The sequence below is a fragment of the Pristis pectinata genome, chromosome 3 (genome assembly GCF_009764475.1).
Source record: "Pristis pectinata isolate sPriPec2 chromosome 3, sPriPec2.1.pri, whole genome shotgun sequence".
NCBI lineage: Eukaryota > Metazoa > Chordata > Chondrichthyes > Rhinopristiformes > Pristidae > Pristis > Pristis pectinata.
Genome location: NC_067407.1, coordinates 21,646,068 through 21,659,427, shown reverse-complemented (window position 1 = coordinate 21,659,427; position 13,360 = coordinate 21,646,068). Strand labels below are relative to the sequence as shown.

Sequence of the window (13,360 nt, the reverse complement as noted above, 5' to 3'; positions counted from 1 at the left end):
CTCACCTTCCAAATGCCCTCTCTGGACTCAACATTGATTTCAACAATTTCAGAAAATAAGAATTTCCAGCATTCAAGATATTTGCTTTGTTAACAGGAGGTAATAATTATGCCTCTCCCAGCTGCAACTCCTCCCAGCCCAGCTTGTTTCTTTTTTCCCCATTAACCCTCTCTTTTTGTGTTGCGCTTTCATCTCTTTTCATCTCTTAATCTCTCCTGCCCTCCACCTTTTATTCTCTCCTCCTCCTCATTTTAACACCATTCACCTCAAACTTTTCCAGTACATGCAGAATTTTGGCTGCACTCTCCACTGCTATTTTGTAACTGGGGTAAAGCTGTTTTCTTGTTTCTTGCAAGATGATCTTGAAACCTGCAGAGGTTAAGAGGAATTTGCAGTACCAACAGCAAGAAAATGAAAATATTTGAAAACACTAAAAGATGATTGAATAATTTTATTGCTTCAGTGACATACATAATCAGTTACATTTAATCTGGACTGATCTGTCAGTACAATACTGCTGTTTATAAAGGAAACATACATAGCAGGGCCTATAAACAGATAATTTTGAAATCAAATAGGACAATTGAACATTAAATTTCATATCTCTGAAATGCAAAATTTTGCTTATTTGTGGCTAAATTCAAATTTAGTAAATGAGATGACTGTACTGTTGTAATTTCATTGTTTAACATAAATTACCAGGGACAATTTTCATTGATCCACAATAAGTGTCTATTTCAAGCCATTTTTCCCCACCTGAAATTCTGGTTACACAGACTACTTGTTACTCAAGAACACATTTTTGTTTTGGAGATAAGCATGTGAAAATGTTTTTCTGGAGAAACTCAGAAGGACATCTGCCAAAACTGAATAAGACGTTTGAGGTTTCCAATTTATTTTGTGTTTCAAGTTGTAATTTGCTAGAAATGTCAGCTCTGAAACATACACTACTCAAGAGTTCTACACTCAGGCACCATGCAGTAACAGGCAACCTTCTAAATTGCCTTTGATAAGAGGGACAATTCTACTGTAGTTAGAGACCTCTTTTTTTTAACTCTTTCCTAGTGGTTTGCATTGTATTTATTAAAACACTATTTAATTTCACACTGAAGATGCCACTATATTTTTTTAAAAAACTGCTTCATTGAGGAAAAAATAATGATCAGATTATCACCCCCTATGCAATATTTTTTATAAGACATGCATGTTTTAAACAAAAATTTCTAATTATTTCTAATATAGCAGTGCAAGTTTGCCACTCAGTTACCTACAAAATATTATACAAAGTTAAGCTGTTTTCCAACAATAAGACTCTAATATAGTAAGTTCTAAGTAGTAATTTTGAAATCCATTTTGGAACACTTTTTTAAAATTATAACAACCAATTTATTTATTGCCACCCACAATCTCCAGCCTGCTCCCACTAAAACCCACATAATATTCTTCAAATAAGAGGGCAGAAAAACAGGTTGGTAGTTCTGGTCACAATATATAACCTGTTCAGTATATTAATCAACAAATCGAAAATTTTCCCTATCAGCCTTTCCTTCACATGGACTTCTCTGCTGAGATTCATAGCTTAATTTGTAGAACTCTGCAAGATGAAGAGGCGAAGGGGAGAGACAACAAGCAACAACTGGTAGCTTTTCATCACTCGTTATTACTTAAAATATTATCTTTAAAAATCATTGCCAAACAGCACAGAAAGCTACACTCACATTACAATCCATTGATTGTAAAGAGGTAGGATCAAACTGGAACTTTAACTTGGGCATTACTGACCTAAAGAGACTTGCACCTTCACAGAAAGGGCTGTAAGTTTAACCTGGAGCTCTGTGAATATTGTTTGTGATTTAAAAACGACCATCAATAATAATATTGGAAAGTCCTTGCTTAGGTGATGGAGGAGAGAAAGAGGCAAGTAGATAATGGCCTCCACAACAAACTCCATTTCCAAGCCACCAATTCCATCTCCACTGTCTTGAGGCTATGCCAGATTGTAGTGAGAATCAGAGTCCTGTTTCATCTTGAAAGAAGCTTATGATCACTCCATTACCAACTTCAGCTCTTCCATCTCTCTTATCCAAAGCTCTACTACAGCTCAGTTACTGAAAGCAAGTTTTTCGCTCCATTACCAACTTCAGCTCTTCCATCTCTCTTATCCAAAGCTCTACTACAGCTCAGCTACTGAAAGCAAGTTTCACACTTGCTTTTGCTTTTTCTATTCCTAATTGCCGTAATGCTTTGGTTGTGATTCCATCTTACACCTGCCATAAACTAATACTCATCCAAAACTTTGCCACGTTTAACCCATTCACCTAACGCCACTTGCTGACCTTCATTGGATTCTGCTCGGGCAGAATCTTAATTTTAAAATTCTCATTCTTGTTCAAGATCCTGCATAGACATCCTCATCCCTCAATCTCTAACTCCTCCCACCTGCTGAGATTTCCAATCTCTTCCAGTTCTGACCTCTTAATTATCCCTAAATTTAATTTTTCCTTTGTTTGATAACTCTGAGCAGCATCTTAGGACTGTCACATCATTAAGAGGTACAACAAAGGATAGTTCTTGATGCTGTTTCAAGCACTTTTCCTAATTAGATTCTTAGAACTCCAAGCTGGTTGGAGACATCTAAATGTTGTTAAAACATTATTTGTTTTAGATAATGACTGGAAAAAAATGTACAAAAGCAAATACAGGTTGGCTATTTCTATAAAAACATGACAATTTCTACTTGTTCTCACCAACCTAAAGAAAAGTCAATAAAAGCAAGATGATTCAAAAATGAACATTGTAAATTTATGAATTATTTTGCTGAATACATGAGTAATCCTGTAGATTAATACTGTCATGTTTGTCCTGAAACCTAATTTCTGCTCATTTAAAAAAAGCTAACAAATATGATGCTTTTGTTATATTACACCAGTTTAGACACTAATTCACAGCTTTCCAGTAACTTTTAAACATGGTCAAATCTGTATCAATTAAACACCTGAAAACCATTACAGTCCTCAGTTAGTTCATGCTGGTGAGCAGGCAGCTCTTATGTTGACCATTTAACAATGTTATTGCAGGTTATTATGCTTTTCTTTTCCTTTACCAGGGACCACTGACCCATTCTCTTTCGTAGCACTGGAAGGCATGGGGTTAGATCCAGGAAAAGACTTATTTCTCCAAAGACTGCGATGAAACCGGAGCAAAAAAAACGTTGGAGAAACTCAGTGGGTCCGTGGAAGCAAAAGGATGGCCGATGTTTCAGGTCAAGGCCCTGCATCAGATGGGGCCAGGTGGGGAGAGAGGGGAGGGGGAAGGTAGAGATAGAGGCTGGGGGTGTTAAGTGGAACTAGATAAGGGAGGGATGATGGGCAGATGGAGCCAGGTGGGGAGAGGCCGGTGGGTTCCATTTGCCTATTATTCCCACCTTGCCTGGTTCTAACTAACATCACCAGACACTGCCCTCTCACCTTTTTATACTGGCTATCTTCCCTCTACACTCTCAGCCCTGATGTAGGGTCTTGACCTGAAGTGTTGACTATCCTTTACCTCCACAGATGCTGCTCGACTTACTGAGTTGGTCCAGTAGTTTGTTTTTTGCTCTGTATTCCAGCATCTGCAGTCTCTTGTGTGTCCTTATAATGGAACTGCATTTTTATCTTATTCTGAACTGGAGTCTGGAGAGCAAAAGCTTCATATAAATCAAGCATCAAATTGTACAGTATCAGCTTGGAAATATTCAAGCTAGAGATGCAGTAATATTACACTGCTAAAGGGTAGGAGGATAAGAAATGATAAAAAATCACTCACATTCAAAGTAAATTTAACTTTGCTGATGTGAGAACCTGTTGCTAACTAGTCAATGTGAGACCTGCAGAGAGAAGCCTCTTGTCTTCATGATACTAATATGCCTTCAGCATGCATTTCAGACGGCACTTTAGAAGAATGTCATCTCTGGTTAGAGATAATTCTTTAAGATTTCACCAGAAAATTTACCACCTGCAGCCTTGCCCCCTTCTGCCATCCCCAACTCACTCTCACAACCTTTATTGTTAACCTTTTTATTTTCAATAACTGGTAAAGTGTTCAAAGAAAATATCTGGAATGATTTTTTTTCTCTTTGACTCCTCAGAGTCCAGAAGATAAATTCCTTAAAAGTCCAGAATAACCCTGAGGGGCTGGCAAACTTACTTCAAAGTCAACCACAGCTTTATTTCTCCCACTCTACTGCATCAAGAGCTTATAGAACTAGTTTGATGAGCAAGTTTGAATATTGCTGATGGCTGGGATTTGAACTTGTGACCTACTGCTAGTCACAAAAGCTGGACTAAGCTTTTAGTATTCAGAACAGGGAGACTATCAGATACAGATCTGAAAGGATTTCAGTTCTTTAAAGAGCTGTTATTTTTCTGTATAAACATAAGAATGTACCTGTTTGTGATACTGATATAAGTGGGTCTGGTTGAAACCCTGTATTGTTCTAAGGGGAAGTTAAATCTTATCTGTAATAATCAAAATTCCTCATATAGATGTAGAGATTGGTAATTGATTAGTGCAATGATAACATTCCTTGTAAATAAATGACTTCAGTTGAACTGCATCTTTCAGTGAAAACTGACCCATTTATTGATGAAGATCTAAGCATTCCCTTCTACTGTCCCAACCATGAGGAATTTGTCACTAATGTATGAGATATCAACAATGACAGAACAATGACACGTGAAGTAAATGACACGGACAATATAGATGTCTGAGCAATGAAACTGAGTAGCACTAAAAGGTCCAAGTCCAAATCCAGAGAGAAAACAAGTTTTAAAGAAGTTTTAAGTCCTTTGAAGCTTTTCCTATGTACTTTGCAAACTGTGGAATCAGCAGGCTTTCTGATCACCCAGTGAAAATGCCGTTATCAGATGTTGCTACTGCAATAATTTAGATCATTTGTCAACATATAAAGTGTCCAGTCAAGGCAGGCTTTCTTTTTCACCTTTCTGAAGTAACAGAAAAAATCCTGTTCCAAACTAGATTCTGAACTATATAAAAATTTATTTTAGGTGAAACTCAAAGCATCAGAATTAGATGCTGCAACTCCATTATCTCTTGAATCCCCAAGAAATAGTTCCAAGCTACTAGAACATTTTTTTAAATATAAGCCATACCATTAACATTCACCTACATGGTTAAGCTGTAGGGATGCTCTGGGAGGGGGGTGTCTCTGATAGGGTAAAACCAGGGTGACCATGGGGATAAGTGCAAACAAGGTTATCTGGTCAATGAGTGAATGTAAGCTTGAGGAGCAGCATTTCATCTGGGCACGTTGCAACCTTCTGCACTTAATATTGAATTCTATGACTTTAGGTGACTTGTTTTCTATCTATAATCAGTCATTCATCAATGATAGTGGCTTAGCTTGTTTGCTGTATTTCTGTTTCTCTTCCCATATATGTGCTCTGACCTGCTGAGTATTTCCAGCATTTACTGTTTTTATCTTCCTGAACAGGTCCAATACTTCCCCATGGACACCATCTCCTGATATCTGGATCAAAGTAAATTGGTAGAGAGCTGAAAGAAGGTTGATTACGGTCCAGCAAGGACCATTATTTTGACTCTGGAAATAAAATGGAGCCTATTTACATAGGAAAAAAGACTTCCTTGCAGCGTCTGTAGACCATTTTAATATTTAAATAAAATGGGTACACTGGTTAAATATAATTTAAAATGCAATCCTGAAACACTACCAAGCCAGGAACCCATTTCTCACTTACACATACAGCGAAAACAAATTAAATTTCCACCCACTTGGAGATGCTTAGAAAGAAGCAGTTTAAATTATCAATGCCACATTACCAACATGGTTGATGTCATCAGAAGATAAAGTTTTCTTGCCTTGGTTAAAAAAGCCATTTTGAAATTGTAATTTTAAACATTCTTTATATTGGCGAGCCAGCTGGAGAACTTTCCACCAGATGTTATCCTGTTATAAATTTTTGTTCAATGCAGTATATTTTTATTTTCTGCCATTTTGCTGTGGAACTACAATGGATGACTGATCAGTAAGACCATTCAGTGGCAAGGGAGTGGAATGATAGGTCAAGATATTGCTGGTCCCAGTACCAGTTGTTAGGCAAAGTAATTTATGATGAGAATTCCCTCTGCTAAGAATTAGTGTAATGATTATTACAGAGTATTTGAGAGTGAATGACAGAGGAACTGTGAAGTCACTGTGTAACCAGGCACCTAGAATTTATCAGCATTAGAACAGATATGTTAATAGTATTTTTTTTCTGTAAGATATGCTTGCAACAAATCATTAGTGAAAATGTCGGTGCCTTGGGAGCAGTGACAGACTGACGATGCATTGCTTTCCTCCTGAAGCATTGATTTCTTACTCTGAAACTGATTTAGTGTTAATGTTAAAATACTTAAATTATGAGATCAATTACAAGTATTCACAGGGCAGATTTTCACCCTAATGCAGCGGTACTCAATAGTTTGAATTCTTGTGGTTGAACAATTTTGTAGCAGTTACAAGCCCAGATTGACAAAAGTTTTGAATGCAAAGAGATGTTTGGGGGGAAAAAAATCTAGAAATAAATATTAAAAATATTTTGAAGCTATACAAGTCTCAAAATACAGAAAACAAGGGTACAACAGTTTTGAAATATAAAATCAGATAAACTTGAGCTTCGTTTTCCAGCTGGCCATGTTCTGTTTAGATTAGTTTATATCTTGTCCAAATGATCAATAACATAGTGCCACATTCCTTCTCGAGATACCTCTACGTTTGGTCTGTTTACAGTTTATATTATCAGTCTGAGGAGCAAACTGATCAAATAAACAAAGTTCTAACTCTATTTTTATACATTTTTAAACTTCAGGGCCTCTTCAAATTAATGTGAAATTTGCTAAGCAGATATTTGGATGGCATGACTCCAATGAGAAAGGTCAGTTCACTCAATAAAGGATTTAATTGCAGTAAACAATATACAGAAATAAAAACCTGGAAATATGATCCATATCTGTGTGACAAACAAAATGGAGAAAATGTTAATAAAATATTATTTAGAATAATACATACTCCATAAATTGGTGGCTACACTACGCTGCTAGTTTTGTTTTGAATTGGAAGTTTTCTGTAGAAGTATTTGCTTCTACTTCTGGCTTTGCATGATTTTATAGCTTAATCATTTTAAAAAAAAAATCATGTTACCTGAAGAAGGTTAAATTTTCCATAGTTGTGACAGAGCAATTTACTCACATAGAATGGATACAATAACATAGCCATTCTAAATGCTTCACATGAATCAACTGACAATTCCGTAACAAAGTCATAATGGATTCAACCAGATAGGCATGTATGTCTGCAATGATGGAAGAGTGAATTTTGAGAAAATTAGCACAAAGTTTGCCAAGCACCTTCCTTTGGAAAAACCCTTGGTGGCAGTGAGTAGTAATGAAAGGTAAGATAGATAGCACGTGGAATAACTAAGGGCAGGTTTATACAAGTGGATTTAGTCTTCATTTCAAAAGGTTATTTTATTTTCAATTTGACCAAATAAGGGGAAAGAAATATAAGGGAAAATAAATATAGTTGAGCAGGAGTGAAATCTGGTGCAGATTAACTAATTAATATTTAAGAATAGTTTCTGACACAGTGATAACCTAGCAATTAATTTGTCCCATGTCTCAATCACATGAATGACAACTCTCAAGTCTGACACAGAAGATTTAATGCTTTGTCATTAGTACCATCCTACAGTGCAGTCTGTCTTGTAATCACCACACCACTTTTCTGAATATATATAGAAAGGTGGAAGGAAGAAGCAAGTCTGACACCTGCCTAGACAGTACATCTGTATGCAAAAACAAAATTAATTTGGGCAATGGAGTGTAGGAAATTTAAGCAATAGGTATGCCTTACAAATGGCTAGAGAATGAGTGCTTTTTCAAACTAGTTATTGAAAACTGGCTATCCAAGTTAATTTCCATTCAAATCCCTTGTGAGGGAGTATCAATTACATGTCAAACCTGGCAAGGCAAATCAACAAGCTGGAAATATGAACCTCTAATGTGTTTAACAGAATATTTCTAAAACATTTGTCATATTAGTACTAGAACAAACAATGATTTCTGTTCAGCATTTACCCAGAGCCCTCCACTCCATGTTACTGAGATTCATTCAATTAACACTAAGAAAAAGTATTCTAAAAGTATAATAAGTCTTTGAGCAAAATTAAAAAAAACACAATTTTCAGCTAAAAATGCGAGCTGAAGGCGGTACTGGTTAATGTTTGTTGAATGGTAGTAGGATAACGCCATCTTCTTTAGTTTGGTTGCTGGTCCTATAATAAACGTAGGTCCAGCTTTGCAAGATCTATTCTTTCAAACTTCTGAAAGGTGGTTGTCTATCATGGCATGACAAGAACCAGCAACATTGTAATTCAAATCAATAATACTGTGGCACAAGGCAAGCACGTGGAACAGTTGTCTCTATGACTTGTCCTTTGTTTTTACAATTATCTGCTTGTTTGTTACACCAAAAAATTGCTTTCCAAGCAGACTGTGCACTTGAAGGTTTGATTATGTTTCAAGTTTATGAGTCCAGTTACTAAAGCCATTCGAAGGACTACTTTCTTCTGATCATTGCACACACTAGTGATAGCAGCACTCAAAAGCACTGACACAGCAAAAATTTTACCAGTAATACACGATCTTCTGCTCTTGAAATCAAAAGGTTGATCATACTTAAGTGCTTTCACAGCATCTGTTCTGTCCTGACTAAAAAGTTCTTGTTTTAAAAAAAATCCTCCAAAAGGAATAGCAGCAATTAATGGACAGTCTGGGACGGAACCATCAGTCTCATGGATTTTGGGGTAGGGAGAGGAAATATTAAATTAAAATGTAACACAATGTAAAAGTGTTTGTCCACGCAACTTCTGAAAATCTTTACATTCAAGCTATAAAAAGAGAAATACCTCAACAATCCTGTTGCATTTCTTTCTCCAGAGGTAATTATGGCACGTTTATCAGTATCTTTCTTTTCTCATTGCACACTTAGGTGGAGCAGTGAATTGCATCTGCACAAAATTCCAGCACCCCCACCCCCCCCTCCTCAAATATAGTGTTAATGCAAGATGACAGGTTTTATTTAGAGATGTGCAGATTCCCCTGTAGTTTGGTATAGCTTTATCCTTGTATTCAGCTGAGTTTTTCCAAAGTCCACAGGACATTCTTCTTCATGCTTGCTTTTTTTTTCCCCCAAATTTATTTTGGGATGGAAATAACGTTGCCTCAAATCCCAGCTGTCAAATCTGTAATCACTTGTCCTTTCACCAATTTCCTGAGGAATTCCTTCTCCTTTCCAATGTTATGAGTCCAAGACTGAAAAGAAATTATACAAAGAGCATCAACAGTTAATAATTTCATTTGAGGTAACAGGTATTTCTAAAATGTTTCTTACCACTTGGTCAAATTTTGTTAAACACAAAGTTAGCCTTTCGGAATTCAACTGATTTAAGTTGGAATCAAAGATTTTTTTTTAGAGATATGCATCTTTATTCAAAAGCCTAATTCATCTTTTATTGAATATATTAATCATAAAATGGAAACTTTCTGAACTGTGGATGAACAGACAGTTAGGATGAACATTCAAGATGCTGGAGGAACTTTGGTGGGTCAGGCAGCATTTGTGGAGAGAAATGGGCAGTCGATGTTTCGGGTTGAGACCTATTTCCAGGTAAAGTTAACATAGCCTTTACTATAATTAACTTGTTAAGCATTAAAATGTGAAGAATTATGGAATATTATTTCCACTTACTGTGCCTTTGCTATGGATTTTCAGAAATTGTACATTCTTTTAGATTATTACCTGCGGAGTAATGAAATTGAATTTCCAGAAACAAACTTTAAAAATATTTAAACTGGTTTGAATGCAAACTCCAAGACAACTTGCATTTGCAGAATAGTTATATTGCATTGAAACACCCTGAAGTGCTTTACAAGACACAGAAATGTTAGGTTAGATAACATATTTTTCAAGGTAGTTATTAAGGTGGGAGGCATATAGACCTATATAAGTGCAAATTGTTATAATTGTTGCTATTGTTATATGATGATGTGGGTCATCATCAAACATCATATTTACATTATAATTTTTTTTCTCCTTTCTCAATCTTTTATTTTAGTATGTTGAAGCAAATTTCAGAATATCAGCACAGTCTCAGTTTAAACAAAAACTCATGGATTGTGGGACTACTGAGACACTTATCCATTTGGCCATAAGGGAGTTCAGAAAGCTGTAGGTATTTCTTGCACAGAGGAATGGAATACAAGTTAATCTACTGATCGAGTGCCCTGGTTTCTCTTGATAATACCCTCGAATGGTGCAACTAATCTATATTGTAGAAAGCTAGTACATTTCCCCTCCCAATAAAAAAACAATCACCTTCCTGAGCCATTATTTATTACAACAATAAAGATTCTCAACTCCAGGTGAAAAACTCCCATGATAATCATTGTAAAATCCACGTGATCTTCTCAACTTTAAATCAGTGCTGCAAAATCCAGCCCAAATATATCCCTGGAAGGTAGTACTAAATACCCTGTGTAGCAGCATCAGCATATTGCTGCTGTACATCCAAAATTTATTCCTTTCACTTTAAGAGGCAAAGTATAATGTGCATACTTCACTACGACTTGGGTGGACATTCAAGGGACTGATTTTTTGAATCAGGCTGTGTGAAACATGACATTTCTCAAACTAAACACGCTCTCTAGTCCTTCAACCACCTTTTCTTATCACCACCCATTTGGATTCCAAAATAATATTGTGCCCACTTTCAGATATTCAGAAGGAGCAGGGAACTGATGTGCAATGTGACTCCTCCAAAGAAGAAATGAATGCAGAAACTGAATCAACCTGCTGCCTATTCAGTTCAAACTTAGAACAAAATTTTGGCCATCTGGTCTAATCTTTTCCATATTCAGCTGTTGGATTCTGTTTGATAATGCCCCATTGCAGTTTTACGAAGGGTGCTATATAAACGTTTGTAATGTTCAGATACACTCAGCCATGTATTTCTTATCGGGAAAAAAGAAAGCTTCTAGGACAACATTTTGCTTGCCACTTAGGGAAGATTAGAACAGATCACCATTTGGCCCTCCTACGTAAAGTTGGTGCATAGCCCATAGAAACCTTAGACAGATAATGCGATATAAGAGCCAAAGTTTCAATCCATAACCTCTTACAAGAAGGTTATAAATCTTTTTTGCATGGAAATAATTAAATAAATTCAAGTGAATTAAGTTTGGAGATCTCCCCGAAACTCATGAATCATGTCCTTTGGTTTTTGTCCTCACCTCTTCCCTCAAAGACAACTGTGAAGAACGATATGAAAAACATGATGATGCTGGAGGAACTCCGCAGGCCAGGCAGTATCCATGGAGCTTGCCTTTCTCTGCGGATGCTGTCTGGCCTGCTGAGTTCCTCCAGCATCATCAAGTTTTACATCTAGATTCCAGCATCTGCAGTCCCTTGTTTCTCTGTGAAAAATGATACATCAGCATATGCAATAACATCCGTCTGATCCCATCTTAGCCATCTGCTGTCAACACCCTCTTCTTTTTCCACCTCCAGATAGCTATACCAATGCTCTCTGGGCTGACCTCCCATTACCTAAACTCCTTGTGATTTGACCTAATTCCAAACTCTGCTACCCACAACATAACTAAGTCCCATTATTAAACACACCTCACTCCTTTGCTCATTTTCCTTGAAAGGATCAATCCTTCCTTTTAAAAATTCTAACCCTTGCGCCTTTCATCCCTTCAGTCATACAATGCTTTGAGAATTTTCATTTTCAGACTCTGCAGTCCTTGGCTTTTGGAACCCTTTGGGAACTCTGCATTTGTCCAACTCTGATCTCCACTGGAACTCCTACGTCCATTATGTCAAGGTGGCTTCAATGGAGAATTCAATATAGAATTTGACTGGCTGCAATGTACCCAGATGAAAGATGAGGTGCTGTTCCTTAAGCTTGGGTGGGGCTTTGCTGTAACAGTGCAGGACGCCGATCAGAAAGATTGGAAGGGGATGGTGAATTAAAGTGGCAGGCAAACCAAAAGCTCTGGGTCATCTTTGGACTGAGTGCAGGTGCTCTGGGAGGTGATCATCCAATCTGCATTTGGTTTCTCCAGTGTGGAGCAGGCCACATTCTGAACATCAAATGCAGTACCCAAGGATGGAAGAAGTGCAAGTGAATTGCTGCTTCACTTGGAAAGACTGTTTGGCTCCCTGGATGGTGGGAAGGGAAGAGGTGAAAGGATAGATGTTGGACCTAGAGTCATAGAGATATACAGCCTGGAAGCAGGCCGTTTTGCCCAGACATCCATGCCCATCAGTGGACACCCATCTGCACCAATCCCATCTCCCAGTACTTGGACAGTATCTTCTTGGTCAAAAAATGCTGGAAACACTTAGCAAGTCAGGCAGCATCTGTGGGAAGAGAAACAGTTAATATATCAGGTCCAGGAACATGCATTTCTCATGCAACTGCAAATTCTTGCAGTTGCATGGGAAAGAACCATAAGGTGGGGAGAGGTACGTGGGAACAGAACAGTCATGCTTCTCAATTTCTGCTAGCTCCAACAAAATGCCACCGCCTGTCACATATCCCCTCCCCTTTCAACATTTCAGAGGGATCATTCCCTTCATGAATCCCTGGTCAACTCTTCCGACCTCACTTACAGAGGACACATTTCCCAGCCTGCGCTGGGAAATGCCAACAATACTACTTGGAACTGAAGATACTTCTTACAGTAGGTGACAATGTTTCAGGACTTCCCCAACTCCGTTGTCCTCTTCTCATGTTTCCATGGAGTCCAGGGGTAAAGCATGATCTTGCTGAGATTCTTAACATTTATTCTGTGGAACCTAGTCCCCTGATTCCACACAGGTTAGACCTGGTGAAGAATCTGCAAATTTATTCATTGAATGAAGATAGCAGGGAAGGAGAAAAGTTAGTTAAGTTATTCTTGTTCAAATTTTTGTTTTGTTTAATGCTTTTAATTATTTTAAATATTCTTAGTTCATTTTATTTCCTTTTTTTAATAATTAATTTAAAAATCTTTTTTAAACTGAGAAGCCCTAACTTCAACAACTGCCAAACATAAGCACCGTCTTTGCTGGCTGTCAAAGACCTTCAGAAAGATTTTCTGGATAGGGCTGTTCTAGCTCATCCATGACACACCTTTACATAATCTAAGGTCTTAGCTCTGCTCAAGACTTCAACAATCAGCTCGGGCATCACACAGGCCTGGAAGAATGGGTTACTGATTTCTGCTAAGGTAAACTGGGGAATGGAGAATG

At 37.4% G+C, this 13,360-nt stretch overlaps 1 protein-coding gene across 7 annotated transcripts in view; it reads right to left on the bottom strand.

Annotated features, from left to right (window-relative positions):
• Positions 1–468: 468 nt before the first annotated feature.
• LOC127568085 (CMP-N-acetylneuraminate-beta-1,4-galactoside alpha-2,3-sialyltransferase-like) overlaps positions 469–13,360 on the bottom strand; it is a 377,111-nt gene continuing 364,219 nt past the window's right edge. For all 7 annotated transcript variants that reach the window (XM_052011378.1, XM_052011379.1, XM_052011381.1 and 4 more), the window contains one exon: positions 469–9,375. In XM_052011378.1, the coding sequence (XP_051867338.1) occupies positions 9,286–9,375 (90 nt within the window). In that variant the 3' untranslated portion in view covers positions 469–9,285. The remainder of the gene's footprint in view (positions 9,376–13,360) is intronic.